This window comes from Rhinolophus hipposideros (genome assembly GCF_964194185.1).
Source record: "Rhinolophus hipposideros genome assembly, chromosome: 11".
Taxonomy (NCBI): Eukaryota; Metazoa; Chordata; class Mammalia; order Chiroptera; family Rhinolophidae; genus Rhinolophus; species Rhinolophus hipposideros.
The window spans coordinates 13733877-13749596 of record NC_138057.1 but is presented as its reverse complement, the minus strand read 5'-3'; the positions used below and the strand labels follow the sequence as shown (position 1 = coordinate 13749596).

At 40.8% G+C, this 15720-nt stretch overlaps 1 protein-coding gene across 2 annotated transcripts in view; it reads left to right on the top strand.

Moving 5' to 3' along the window:
- Window positions 1–15720, top strand: part of TEK (TEK receptor tyrosine kinase) — a 99300-nt gene that overhangs the window by 41030 nt on the left and 42550 nt on the right. For both annotated transcript variants that reach the window (XM_081066834.1, XM_081066835.1), the window contains exons 2-5: window positions 3949–4260; window positions 10996–11106; window positions 11975–12127; window positions 15566–15697. In XM_081066834.1, coding sequence (XP_080922960.1) covers window positions 3949–4260; window positions 10996–11106; window positions 11975–12127; window positions 15566–15697 — 708 coding nt within the window. The remainder of the gene's footprint in view (window positions 1–3948; window positions 4261–10995; window positions 11107–11974; window positions 12128–15565; window positions 15698–15720) is intronic.

Genomic DNA, 15720 nt, shown 5'->3' with positions numbered 1-15720 from the left:
CAGTGGAGCACACGAAAATATAATGAACAAAACGTTTTAGGATATTGTTATGCTTCAATTGTGATGAACAATCATTTGTTAACTTGGCAGATACCATACCATGATGGCAGGTCATATTTCCTTGTGAACAAGACACACTTTATGGAAATAATGAAAAGTGTTTGCAAGATCTTTGCCAAGGAAAAACAGCATCAATCACCAAAACATATAAGATGTATGAAATTCAATATGCATTTTACTTTTACTTGTAGCAAACCCTTAGCCTTTATGATACAAGTGTAAATGGAACTAATTAATGAATTTGATCAGAACTTTTCATACTATGGTTATGATGAAACAACTCAACACCAGTCCCCAACATAACCTGGAGAAGATGATGTTGGAATGTAAGAAAAGGTGTTAGACTGATATTGGTGTGAGCCCAGCTGGAATCTATCTTTTGTCAAATAGTTTTAGGAAAATGTCCCTAATAGCATATTCCTTGTGGCACTCACCATGCAAAAACTCTTTCAAGAAGCCACAAGCCACTCTACTCATTACAGTAGGCCGCCTGTTCCTCTATTTTTTAAAAAGGCTAAGTTTGGCCACCTTCCTTCTCACTTTTCTTAAATTTTATTTTAACCTGTATATTTTTTCCAACATTGTGGAACGGCATCACATTTCCTATTATTAGTGCAAAGAAGAGAGGAAATGCATTATTTGGATGCAATCCAAGGAAATTTGGAGTGGGTGTAGGGATAAATGATGAGAGACATATATATTTCTGTAGTTCTTGATTCCCTTCCAAGGGAAGGGCAATAATAACACATTTACTGTTTTACATTTAATTTTTATGTGTAGGTAATCTCCAAGTTGTTCAAAAGCCAGCATACATAAGTATACAGTGAAAAACCTTCCTCCAGTCGTTGTCCCTTAACTACCCGGTTCTTCCCTAATGGGACACCCTTGTTCTCAGTTTCATGCAACACCTTCCAAACAGTTATTTAGGCATATACAGACAAGTACAGATATGAATTCTTGTTTTAGGAAAGTGAAGTAGATGATTTTTAAGATGTGTCCCAGGAATCTGGTAGGTATTTTTCTTCATATCCAAAGCTCCTATATAAAATCACTCTGATGTTTTATTGTAAATGGCATTCCAGAGGACAGGGGGATGCCCTGGTGGAAGAGGGCTTCCCATCACTGGTTAGCAAAATGTTATCAGGTCCGGACTCTCAGACCCACAATTTCCTTTCCTATCACCTATAGTAAAGGAAGACAGCTGGGAGGAGCAAAAGGAAAAAGAAACCAGATCAATACCTAGAAACAATTTACAGATGAAGTGTGGTTGTCTTTTCAAACCAACTGCTTTTTCTATTATTTCCTAACGTCATTAAATAAACTACGGCTGGCGCCAGTGCAGTTCAGTAAGTTCAGAGCCGATGCCTTGATTTTGGCGAGTCACTCAGCTGGCCCTAGCAATGGGGCTGGATGGAATCAGAGCTGAAAGAATTAGTGTTTCCTTCCTCTTGATGACCCTCTGGGAGTATGCCTGGAAGGAGGGAGTGTGGGAGATGAGGTGGAGTTCACCCAGAGGCACGACTGGATATACTCGTGGAAAGGGCGCTGTGCTTGAGTGTTATTTTGGGGGGCTGTAATTTCACTGCCAGGTGTCCTAGCTCATGTTCTTTTAGAACGGTTTTCTTATTTAAACCTGTGTCCCTTCTTTTGCGATCTTCAAGTTACCACTGAGTCTAGAAGCAAGAGAGACACTTCAGCGTCAGGGTTAGAAAGCTATTCTAGTGAAGATTTTCTTTCTCAATCCCATGTATTGAATTAGCATAAGAAAAAAATGCAACTCTAACTGCCACTTATATTAAGATCTGACTTCGAAATTCTTCCTAGTGAGGTTATAAAATGTAACTCCTAATAGTAACAATCTTAAAACCTCACTGCATACATCAAACGTGGACAATTGCCATTCAAAACAAATTATATGAGGACTTCATGGCACTCACAATGCTTGGCATAAGTAGGCATTCCAGAAGGGTCTGGAAAATGAATACCAGTCAGCCCCAAGTGCGCAACAACCAAGGATCACCTTTCTATGGCATTTTGTAAAAACTGTAACATTTGCTTTTTTCCCTGTAAACTGAGTAGTTATCAAAATCGTCTTTTAAGTATGGGCAAGAAGGTCAGTTTATGCTCAGGAGAGCACTTTCATTTTTAACCGCATTATTCTTGAAGTGGGAACCGAGTAAATAGGTGGACTTGAATCAGACAGATCTGGAATACAATTTGCCCATCCGTCCATCCAATATTTATTAAGTTCTCTATATGCTGCTACTAACCATGATACTTCTACATAAATCACGGTGACAAAATAGCTTCAGTCCTCATCCTTATGGGACTTACCGTCTAGTGGAAGAGAGAGTAAATAAAATAATTACAGATTATGTAATCTTTATGAAACAAACAGGAAGCTGAATTAGACGACAATGGGATGAGAGTGTATAGATATTATACAAAAGGCAGGTGGAGAAGCCACCCATGAGAAAAGCATTTAAGCTGAGACTGGAAGAATGAGCAGAAGTTAGCCATGCAGAGTGGAGAATAGCACTCGGAGCACAGGTATCAGCATGTACAAAGACTGTGAGGAAGGAAAGAACATGGTATATCCAAGGAACTAAAAGACAAGTGAGAATTCAAATTGCAGCTCTGACTTTAACAACTGTGAGAGATAGAATAAGCTATTCAATCCTTTGAGCCTGCATTTCTTCATATTTAAATATAAGACAATGGTGCATACCTCACAGAGTTGTTGAGAAAATGTAATGGGTATTTAATGGGATAACACGTAGCTTACTTGAATCACTTCACATCTACAGAAAGGTCTCTGAAACTCTGGTTGGTCCTCACCCAATGTGTTGACCTGTTTAGTCTCCTAATTTTATGTAGATCTGGGATTCAACCATCACTGGAGCCAAGGAACATCTTTCATCCCTGCTATTTCCACAGTCAATAAGAGGAGAAAATAGGCACAGATTCCATTTGTTCATCTTGGGACCTGGAAATCAAAATGAGAGGGGGTGGGGGAGGGAGAGAGAGAGGTAGCGAAATGAAAAGATTTTATTTCATCATGTGTGGATTAAATTCTAAAGGTCAATTTTAAATTAATTTTTTGTTTGTTTGTTTGTTTTGTTTTACATTTGGGCAGGGTTGAGGGGTTTGGGCCTCAGTGTTCAGGAGACAAAATAAAGGGAATTGAAATAATGGTCATTCTGTACCCCATATACAGCAGACATAAGGCTTGGCAAGTTATGTACTTTATCTCATTTAATCGCCACAAAAATCCTGCAGGATAGGTCTTATTGGCCTTGTTTTAAAGATGACACAAATGAAGCTCAGAGGGAAATATAGACTTCACTTAGTCCCTGTCTTATCTTGTGGACTTTAATATGGAACTGGGTGATTCTTTGATAAATGATGACAGTCTTAAAGTTAGCATATAGTGTACATAGTTGATGTATTTCTTTATTATTTCTTATTGTGGCAGTGCCACATTTTCATTAATTGATTAATAATTAATGATAATACATGTAATTAATAATGACAGTGCCATTATCATGAATTTGATTCAACTCAATAAGCATTTACTGGATACCCACCTAATGTTTCAGCCACTGGAGTGAGTAGAGATATACGGTGCACAGCTTGTTTGGGGGGCTGGAAAATAACTGCTAGTGTGCTGCCGATAGTGTGTGCAGTGGGGCGGGAGTGGTTAGTAGGGTTGAGCTGATACGATTGATCTTTCCTATGGGAGATAGGCACCGGGTCAGAGAAAGACTGACGACATTGAGAAAGACTGGCCACACAGCTCGTTTCAGAGAAGCCTTTGTAAGTAGTAGTTTACCCTTTGGGGCCCTATTAGGCCCTCCCCCTTACATTATGCTTCTTCCTTCCTTTTAGGAGCAGTGAACGGTGCCATGGACTTGATCTTGATCAATTCCCTACCTCTTGTGTCTGACGCTGAAACTTCCCTCACCTGTATTGCCTCTGGGTGGCGCCCCAATGAGCCCATCACCATAGGAAGAGACTTTGAAGCCTTGATGAACCAGCACCAGGATCCACTGGAAGTTACTCAAGATGTGACCAGAGAGTGGGCGAAAAAAGTTGTTTGGAAGAGAGAAAAGGCTAGTAAAATCAATGGTGCTTACTTCTGTGAAGGGCGCGTTCGAGGAGAGGCAATAAGGATCCGGACCATGAAGATGCGCCAACAAGGTACGTGCCTGTGAGTTGCGGGCAGGTGGGCCCCCTGGGACACACACCTGCCTCTCGGCGGCCGCGCCCTCGAAGGTTGGCACGAGCTGCCGGAGGGTGCAGCTTGAAACCTTATCTGCTCTTTCCAAGCATTGATATTAGGTGGCTGCAAAAGTAATTGCGGTTTTTGCAATTATTTTTAACCTTTTCAACCTCCATGACGTTTGCAACAACCTAATATCTCTCGTACACAGAACATTAGGGATGAAAGAGACTGTCCAGTCCAACTCCCTCGCATTCAATCTCTTCCCTAGCCATTGAGCCTAGTTCATAAGATGAAAGGAAATATATGTTCTACCAAGGCCTCCATGACCCTTATGGAGATATGAACATGTTACATGTATGTGATATAAGAATCACACCAATGAGAACAACTGTACCTTGCTGAACTTTTAGCTATTCTGAGCTTTCTCATTCTCTTTTTAAAATCTGATTCTTTATTTCTTTTGCTTACCCCTTAGTATTCTTAACAAAAGTTAATGTTTTCAAGGGGACGGGGGGGAATATGGTAGAAATAAAAAATTAAAAAGGGGAACATCTACCAATAACTCAATGTATTTGGTGATTGGTTCATCAGTTATCTGTTGCCACAAGAATGCTATGTGACACACAACGACAATGAGCGTTTATTGTTTGTGAGTCTACAAGTCAGCTGGGTTGATTGGGTGGCCGTGCTGATTAGGTGGCTGGGCTTTCTAACATGTATGGCTATTGGCTGGCTGTAGGCTTATTAGGCGGGCCGTGGTGGGGCCACCTTGGCTCTGTTCCATGTGTGTATTATCCCTTAGCAAGCTAAGTTAGGTCTGATCTGATGCAGGTGGCAGAAGTGGAAACACAGGAGGCTTCTAGAAACCTAGTCTTGGTATAGTTCTCTCTCACTTCTGCCTCATGTTATTGCCCAGAGCAAGTAAAGTAGCTGAGCCTAAATCAGAATGGGAAGGCACTACCCAGTAAAATGGCAAAGAGCGTGGATACAGGGAATGAAAAACATTTGGGGCCCTTTCTGCAAGCTGCCATTCTTGGAAAGAGACCAGGATTTAACTGAGCAGTCGAGTATCCAGGCCCAGCTCCCAGAACACTGGAACTTTGGAGGAGGGTGCTGAGAGCCTTTTGCAATGGAAGAGTATTACTCCTTGCTACCACCTCACAAGACAATGATGAGATGAAGCCCTTCTCCCAAAATAGAAGTGGGTTCTGAGCTAAATCCTTGGGCCAATCCACTAAACTGCTGGCAATCAGAGGACATGACATTGGTGGCAATCAGAGGACATGATTATGTTTTGCCCAAAGGCTCCCAGGCCTGGACAGGCAGGCAGACTTCTGGGGTTCTTGATGCTGTCTGCTGGGAGGAAGGTCCAGAATGCCAGCAGAGATGACCTCTTCTCGTTCTCACTGGAATGGTCTGGCCCCTCACCCATCAGCCCTTTTCTCTGAGCTGGTCATGCCTAAAATGAAAAGTCCTTTTCAAATTAATATTATAAACATAGGGGACTGTGGACTGACAATATATCATTTCATGAGATAATGACATTGTGAGCTCTTTTGGGTTTGATTTCTAATTATAAAAGTGATTCAGATAAATAGTACACCTCTGCACATTTTTCTGATTGGCTGTTTCTTAGGAATCTGCAGGGTTTTTTTATATCAGTGCTTCTCAAAGTTGAAAGTGTTTATAAATCTTGCGGCTTTTGTTAAAGTGCAGACTCTCGTTCAGTTGGTCTTTGGGGGAGAGTCCCAACATTCTGCATTTCTAACAATGTTCCAGGTAATAAGGCCCTCCTGGGGGCACCATACTTTGAATCACAAAGGGCCTAGATGGGGTCCCAGATGTAGGGGCCAAGAGACGGTCCACCTGAAATCATTGCTTTGAATTTACTAATGTCGGTAATTAAAAGATTCGAAGGCAGCAAGCTAGCTCATTTTAAGGTCAAGAGTGATAAATCACTCTTCATTACAAATGAAGGGTAAGGTTTTCTTAGCAAATCCGGAATGTTCCTCTTTAAATGACAGCAGGGCGAGTGGGAAAAGAGCACAGCAGACATTCCCAGGAATGCAGCTCTCCGGTGAGGGAAGAGAGGTTGAACAAAGGGATGTGAGGTGTGCCAAAGCTATCATGGCTGAAAGTCATCTCTATTATGCTTCACATGTGTCATTTGGGCTTTGACTTGTATAAAGAATTGTGTCCTGCTGATATTTCCACAATGTGAATGAAGATGATCTGAGATTTGTGCTCCAATGGTTTCACAGGAATGAAATATGAAGTGGCACTGTGCCCTTTCTGGGCTATCCTGACATTGTCCTTGACAATGTATAAATAAGAACCTGCAGAGCATATTAAACGGGAACAATGGAAGTCAAAAACCAACTGTAATGTTCCCTCCAAACTGACAGTCCAGGTCAGCACAGATAAAGGACAGAGTAAATTCAGTTAAATGAGACATAGTGAGATAGAGATAGTAGAATCAGTTGAGAGAAGATGATTTAGATTCATCTTCATCCGAATTTTAATTCTTTCTCCAACATTTACAATCTGTATAGTATTAGGCAAGTTATTTAACTTCTTATTGGTCTCATTTTTCATCTGTGAAATGGGTATAATAACAGCTTCCAAATTGTCTAAAAAGTTTTAAATGAGTTGGCATATGCAAGAAACCAGGTCCTATGAGTGCATTTAGAATAAGATTTGATTTACACAGCAGATGTGTTCCTATAAAACTCGTGTGAAGCAAGACATTGCAGAATAAGTTACATAATAATAACAATGGCAGTTTGTAAATGGAAGGAGTGGGATTTGATGCCAAGCGTCTGACTTCAGAGCTGGCATTTCCGATCATTGCCTTATCCTCTGTACATCACTTTCAATGTTAACCTCTCTCCCTCATTCTGAACACTTGTTTTATAAAGTATGTACAGTGACTCCAGATGAAACCCTACAGAGCAACTCAGGGCATAGAGTAGACGTGTGAGAGCAGAAGTCAGCCAGACGTGGGCTTGAGCCTAGCTTGGTAACTGAATGATGTTTCCCAGGGCAAGTTACTTAACTGAAATCATAGTTTCCTCATTAAAAAAAAAAAAAAAATGGGGGTAGAGATTTTACCACATACATTTGAGAATCAAATGGGATCACCAACATTATCTGGCTCACAGTAGATGTTCAATCATTATCATTATTATAATGTCTTGAAATACGCAATAATTTAGTGGGACTATTAATTTTCCTACTCAATTGTGAAAAATTTTAATATCTTTTAACATAATTGTGGAAGTTTATACAACATAGGAAAATAGGTAGTACTTTCCTGTGATTTAATAATGACAACATCTCAGGCTGTTGAACTGATTCTGCTTCTTTTGCTGACCATCCAATGGCTGAAGTATAGTGCGAGAAAAGTGATATCCTTTATAATGAATCAGGAAAACCTCCAAAACTCTGTCTTCGTGACATTATTAATTCCCTAGCAAAGCATTATGGGACCTCAGAAGTGCCTGCCCAGCAGGATAGAATAAACATCAATATATTCCTGCTTGCTGCTGACTTGTGCATATGGGGAGGAAGTGGGAAATCCATTTGAGATGTGCCAAAACACGGCTGAAATTGGCTCACATACTCCAAATGGCCAAATTGTTTTTATCAATGGCATTATCCAAAAAAAGTCAAAGGCAGTTTATTCAAACCTCACTGGTGATTTCGATCGGAGGTAGGGAGGTGTAAATGAAGCCTGAAAGATTTTCACCTCCAGAGATCTGTTTCAGAGTGTTCCATCAGAAGAAACATAGGTTATTTTTCTTCCTATTTTCATTTGATAAATAGTTTTAAGAAGATCAAACTCCCCACATAAAATTTGTGAAGTTGAGAGAGAGGAGCCATTTTTATCTAAATAACACGAAAAAGCATGATAAAAGCATAAAGAAAATCGGATAATTCTCAATCAGATTCATTCATTTATTCTTTCATCCACAAGTATTCTTAAGACTCTATTTGTGCCACACATGGAGGTGCAATGACAACATTTCCTGAATACTTATTATGTGCCTACCATCCCCCTAGCAACTTCATACACACTACCACATAATTTAGTATTTACCAAGTGCATATCTGGTGAGGACTATTAATAAATGAGTCTTGTAGCTATTGTAACTTAGGTACATTTTCACACTTGGTCCCAGTGTTAGGCCTGATCCCAGAGGCCAGGGCCTACCCACCCCCCTGCGCTGCCTTTCAAAACAGATGTGAACCTGCCGACTTGGAATACTCAGTCTCGTAGGGGACACATGCACTAGGTAGGACTTTAAAGTCTTTTGAGCACTCAAAGTCTTTTGAGTGCTAACATTATGTATCCTGTGAAAGGTTGCTGGAACCAAGTTACCCAGTTCTGATCCTGGTTCTTCCATGAACGTGCTGTTTGATTTTGAACAGGTTACATAACCTTTCTGTACCGTAATCTCCTTATTTGTAAAATTAAGATAATTGTAGTGCCTATCTCATAGAGATACTATGAAAATTCAATATGTGTAAAGTCCTTAGAACAATGCCTGGTCGTAGTAGTTACTATTAAAAGGTGCTTCTTGTTTTCATGACCCAGTCAAATCACATGACATGAGTCTATGTGTACCGTGTACAAGCTGGGCTCCTGTGTCATTGGGAAGCCCCAGGTACAGCACAAAGGTCGAGGACCCCTTCATTATTACTCAGCAGAGAACAATCACCCTAGACACATTACTGCAGGAGGTGACAGACTGGACAGCAGTGGAACTCTGCTGTGGCTGTGTTCCCATCTCAGAAAAGAGGGAGCTTAAAAGGCACAGAGTCTGAAATCATAAAGAGCCACAGCGTGAGGAGAAAGAAAAGCTACATTGGAGTTGAGCCTAGTGGGAAATCTTGGTTCCTTTTCAGAACATAATGCTGGGTGAGAAGTCCCACGGTCAGCTAAACAATCTTCACACGAAGGGGCAGAAAATATAAACAAACCACGTAGAATGGAACAACAGCTTGCAATGGTCTGAAAAAATTCTCACAGGAGCCCAGGTGCATGTCACAGACAGCAAGAGCTGCACACGTTAGGTTGCTAAATGAAGCCCCTTGTCGGTGTGAGAGGGAGCCCACCAACGTCCCCGCCCCCACCCCTGCCTGCCTCCCCCACCCCTGCCTGCCTCCCCCACCCCTGCCTGCCTCCCCAGCGGAGCTCATCCATTTCAGTCCCGAGGAGAAAGCTGCCACATAAGTCCGTATCACAAATGTCAGCCCAGCAGTGTTGTTGTTTATTTATATCTGGGAAGGATACTGACCCCTTCTAAGCACCTAGGAGCTTGGTATACATCATTTAATATTCCTAACAACTTTTTAAGGTAAACAGTTTTACTTTCAAATTACATATGAGGAAACTGTGATGTTCAGAGGTTAAATAACTCACTCAAAGAGTTCCAGTAAATGGCAGAGTGTGGTCTCAAGCCCAGGACTGTCTTATCCCAGGACTCACAGTAACCTTTGATACACTCATCTACCATTGTCCTTCTGGGTGTGCCCGTGTCACTGTCTGCACCAAGACATTTATGTGGGAGTCCTGCCAGGGTACCACGCCTGGGTCAGAGGAAAACAAGCAGGCAAATCTAAAGCCCGGTCCTTCTGAGCACTGTTCACAGGTGTCTTCTGGCCTCACCGGGTAGCCCTCTAATCCAGTGCTACACAGAGCACTTGATCAACTTCTCAAGGCACCCATCCGAAAACCACTCTATAGGGATTTAGGCCTTAGGGTGCAGGGTGTTTTGCTATTGATTTTTTAATTTAGGTGCATCCTGGTTAGAGAATTTGTTCTACAGGATATTGATTCTTCATTGTTCATGAGATGTTCTTTGTGGCTTAATATGGAGGCAATATGCGTGCAAATAATACATTCAAATGGTGGGACACAGGGGTCCATGAATAATCAGCAAATCTTTCATTGTGTTACTGAAATCAATGTTTGTCTTTAGTAATTTTTGGTCTGTTTGATTAATCAGTTTCTGCAAGTTTCTACTACGCTTGTAGGTTTGGCAGTTTCTTTCTTTCACTGTCAGTTTTTGTTTCATGGGTTTTGAAGCTCTGTTGTTAGGTGCATACACAAGTTCAGGATTATTTAATCTACCTGGTGGGTGGTTCCATTTTATCTACATGTGAAGACCACTTTAGGGGTCTTTGTGCTGATCTCATTTGAGAAATGCTTGGAGTACTCTAAAGCAATGAGAAGTATTTCGAGCAACATCTCCAAAGGACCAAGGGAAAAGCCATCTGGCAAGTATCTGGCCATTCATATTCTATTACACTTTGAGGAAGCTTGGGAGGGATTGGGGAAGGATGGCAGATTTATAGTTAATATGGTTTATCGTTAATAATTAGGTCTCAGTTTGGTAATAGATGTTAATCCGCACAAAGTTGTTACCTACCCAACTGGTGGCATGGAAAAAATATGTATATGTGTATTGTGTGTATATATTTACATTTTAACAGAGGAAATGACTGTTTTTTCATCAGGTTCTTCAAAAGATACCTAACATTAAGAAAGGCTAAAACCCATTAGCTACCACTGTTTTTAATATCATGAAAACCAGCTGACTCCTGCCAAGTGCCAGCCCTCATCTTCTGAAGTTCAAAGTTCAGCTGCTCCTGGAGAAAACATGTGATCTCATTTTGTCACTTATTTTCTCTCTCTCTTTTTAAAGCTTCCTTCCTACCAGCTACCTTAACTATGACTGTGGACAGGGGAGACAATGTGAACATATCTTTCAAAAAGGTGTTGATTAAAGAAGAAGATGCCGTGATTTACAAAAATGGTGAGTATGTGTGTTATTTCTTTCTAGTGAATGGTGGAAGGTGAGCCATCAGATTGCACAAAACATATTGCGTCATTATTGCAGTCTGAGGGGCAGATGTTTGAAGTAAAGCTGCTCTGAGACAAGCTAATCAAATTCCATGATAGAAGCTGTCTTAGGCAATGTGTTTGGTTACTTAAGTAAATTAAAGTGGAGATTCATTACACATCTATGAATATATGTGCATTGTACATTTATGCATGTACAGTATGAATTATGAATGTACAACAAAACCCCATCATGATGTGATAAATGGGGTCCCAAATTCTGCCATATAAAATGTTTGATTACAAAGTTAAGAAATGAGCAGGGTGAGCCTGGGAAGCCAACTAGGGTTCCAAATGTGAAATCCAAATCTGTCTCGGTCAGACTATGGTTTGGTACCACGTGATGGCAGTTCCCTGATCCAGCTGAAATATTGATGGGAACTGTTCTGAGTTCTGTGGATGGATAGGACTTGCAGATTGGAGTAGCGATTATAGGTATCTTCTGGTTAATTGATTAGTTGGCAGGGTTACCTAACATTTCCCCACCTAGCTTTGCCTGTTCATCTCTCCCTGCAGAAGATAAGAACTTGAGCCTCTCCCCATCTTTGTGTGTTTGGTGGTGTGTCCCATAGACTAATAGACTATCTGCTCTATCACCATATCTTTCTCCACTGTTGGGAGAGCATTGAGTAGCTCAGCCTTTTCATTCTTCTCCCACATTCAGTATGCTAGAGCACATTTTCTATATCAGATCTGGGAAAGCTTATCAAATGGTGGGGCCAGACTAGGAAACTGGAGTGTTGGAGTGCGACCCATCATTCTCCACCCTTTTCCCTGCCCAGGTTCCTTCATCCACTCGGTGCCCCGGCATGAAGTACCTGATATTTTAGAAGTGCATCTGCCTCATGCGCAGCCTCAAGATGCTGGCGTGTACTCGGCCAGGTACATAGGAGGGAACCTCTTCACCTCGGCCTTCACCAGGCTCATAGTCCGCAGTAAGTGACTGACAGGCCACCACCTGTGATGGCGTTGTTAGGATTTTTCATTGCAAGTAACAAATGGACTCTGGCTACTTGAGCAAAAACCAGGGATTGGCTGGAAATATACTAAGAACTCTTAGGAAATTCATGGAAAAGCTGACAAGCAAGTTTTCAGGAAAGAGAGGCTCCAGGGAAGAATTGGGGTTCTGCACTGGTGGGGAAGAGTGGACTTTCTCTCTAGGGTGCTACCTACCATTACCCTCTCGTAACTGCAATGGTATTTTTTTTACTTCCAAGTTTTGAATTCCCAGGATAAAGAATAAAATTGGCCTAACATATGTCAGCTGTATATTTGCCAAGACCATGAGTTATAGACAAGGGTGGAGCCGCATACCTACAGCACAGGCACTGGGACCTCACACTTGAACAGCACCGTAATTCCCATAAAAAGGGGGATCACAGTGAGCTGGGCAGTCCCCCCGATAGGTGTCCTACAGGGGATGAGTTGGATCTATCTGGTTAAACATTAAGTCTGCTGTGAATCCCACACTTGCCAGATCATTTAACTGTCAAATGTGATTTCTATTTTCAGGTTTGAAAAATGCAAGACTTAGAACTAGTGTAAACTTAGTTTGAAAAACTTAGTTTGAAAAATGCAAGACTTAGAACTAGTGAAACTCTCCACCCCATTGTAACTATTAAAGTGGGGAGTAACCATCACCAGTAGTTTTTACAAGAAACTGATCTGTAGAAAGCAAAAAAGCTTCAGGTCTATGTCCTTGGGACGCTTTGTCATTCCTCTAATGACTGGGATCTCTAACTCATGAAGAATATTTGCTTTGCTTTATATTCATTCATTCAGCAAATATATGTTGATTATAGCTGTGTGTCACGCATTGTGTTGGTGTCGAAAATACAAGGATAATAAGATGAGTCACTATTCCTTGGTAAATTCCCGATCTGAGCAGGTACATACATACACAGATATTGCAATATGACATTAGAAATATAAAAAATGTGGTTCATCTAGTTAGGGCAGGTGAAATCTCCTTTTATTCCACTACACTTATGGAGATTCTGAATGGCAAAGAAAGAATTTGCATTCATTTCATTTAGATGGTTTCTCATTAGTCTGCTATAGCACCATGTACCAGGATACTCAGAATCTGGGGTAAATGCACAGATTTTCCAGCAATATCAGAGACATCAGATGTTGATATACATTAAAAAGTTTAAAGCTTTTTTACAAATGTCAAAACAAACATGACTGGGCATACACTAGAATTTACTGAGAGCAACAAATGAACAAGACAAAGAAACAAAAACTCATAGACACAAAAAACAGTTTAGTGGTTACCAGAGGGTAAGGGGGGTGGTGTATGAGAGTAAAAAGGATCAAATATATGGTGAGGGAAGGAGAACTGACTCTGGGTGGTGAGCACACAATGCAATATAAATGTATTACAGAATTGTACACTTGAAACCTATATACTTTTACTAATCAATGTCACCCCAATAAATTTAATAAAAATTAAAATAAATAAATAAATAAATTAATTAATTAAATAAAGTTCATCCGAACTTTTAAGGTAAAGCAAAAGACTTCAAACACATTTTGATCTTTAAGTCATCTCTTTTTCAGATTGCTAGGAGCACATGTTTATTCTCCTTTGCTCTTAGGAGTATTTCAGTGAAACTGTTTGAGAGACACAGTTAATATCTTAGATCGTTCTAAGAAACTTGAGTTGCAGCACAATCATCCAATTTAAAAGCATCTTTCCCCAGTATGACTCTTTCATGTTTAGTAAGAAATGAGGAACAGGCATTTGAAGGCACCTATGAAGGTCCATTTCTCATAACTGTAGGGCATCTTTCCAGGATGAATTGAATAGGTAGGAGTAGTCAGTGCATAAAGGCTGAGTATTGAAAATCACAATGGTTTTATTTATAGGATTTCTTTTCAGTATAAATCATCTCCTTGACAAATGATTTCTCACAAGCATTGCATTTATAAGATTTCTCTGTGTGTGCCATAAATATATGGTTTCCTAAAATACAAGACCACAAAGCTTTTAAAGAAAATAACAAAGCGTAATTGCATAGTTGTTACTTATCAACAAACTCTTTAGCTGACTTCACCATCCCCAATTATTCCCTCAAGCTTTATTCTTTCTTCCTTTCCAGGATTAGGTGTGAAGCTGGGAGAGGTCTACACCTAGGTACAGGGCTAGAGATATAGTTTAATGCAACAGGAAACCCATTTTCATCTCCAGTGTCTGCTATTCATCTTCAGCATGTGCAAATAACCTGTGGTCAGGCTCTCCACAAATCACTAATTGTGCAGAAGCATTTTTCCCGTTATGTATTAAGGCATGTAAATATTAGCTTCTAGACATTTTGTAGCATTAAAAGTGGAAGCCCATACGAAAGGGTCTATGCTGACAGTCTTCCTGATTATTTTAGAGAAAATACTGAAAACTAGGAGTTCTTGCCAAAGAAATTGCAATGTTACATCAGCTGTTGGCAGATGTCCAGGCAGATGTCCAAGCTTACCGTGGTGAAACTAACATTCCGGGACAAAGACACTAGCTCCTTTCAGAAGAGAAATTAAATAAAATTCCTGACCACAAAGGGTCACTCCAACCTTCCTGGGTTTACTTTTAGCACAAGGTATCTTGGGCCTAATTAACAATCTAAAATCACCAAGTGCTGAAGAGAAGTAGTCAGGACACCTGAATCTAGAAGCATTTTCCCATCCTGTGCTTTCCATTTTGTATATCTTCTTTCACTGCTTTCTACCTGGAAAATTAGGTGGGTGCTACTAGCTCCTGCTTCCCTTTGTAGCCATATTCCTTCTCCACATACTCTAGACCAGAGGTTCTCAAACTTCGGCATGTATCACAATCACCTGGAGGACTTGTTAAACACGGATTACTAGGTCACCTCCAGAGTTTCTCATTCAGCAGGTCATGGGTGGGGAGTCTGAGGCTTGCATTTCTAACAGATTCCCAGGTAATAGAGATGTCCCTGGTTAAGGATCACACTTTGAAAACCACTGCTCTGGGCTCTAAGCACACTTGCAGCTCCCCCAGCTTCCCCAGCATGTCCTGCTCTCCTCTCAGTCTCCTCTTTGCCTGGAACATCTTCTGCAGCCCTGTCTCTTTTGCTCCTTAGGTGGTCCTGCCAATTCAGCTCCTATAGCACCTCCTCTGGGAAGCCTTTCTTTATGCCCTCTTCCATCCCAAGACAGGATTACGTGCTGCTTGTCTTTGTTTCTACCATTACTTCCTGTTTACATGTCTGTTTCCCACATTCAACTATTAGCTTTTAGAGAGGAGGGATTGCATTTTATTTAACTTCATTGACCAATGTCCACTAAAATGACTGATGTGTAGCGGGTTTGTTGAGTCAAGGTGCAGTCTATTCACCACAGCACTGTTTTCTTAACAAAAGGATGTGAAGCTCAGAAGTGGGGACCTGAGTGTAACGGTGTCTGTACTACTTGTATGAACAATGGTGTCTGCCATGAAGATACTGGAGAATGCATTTGCCCGCCTGGGTTTATGGGGAGAACATGTGAAAAGGGTAAGTCAAGAGTATTTGATGAG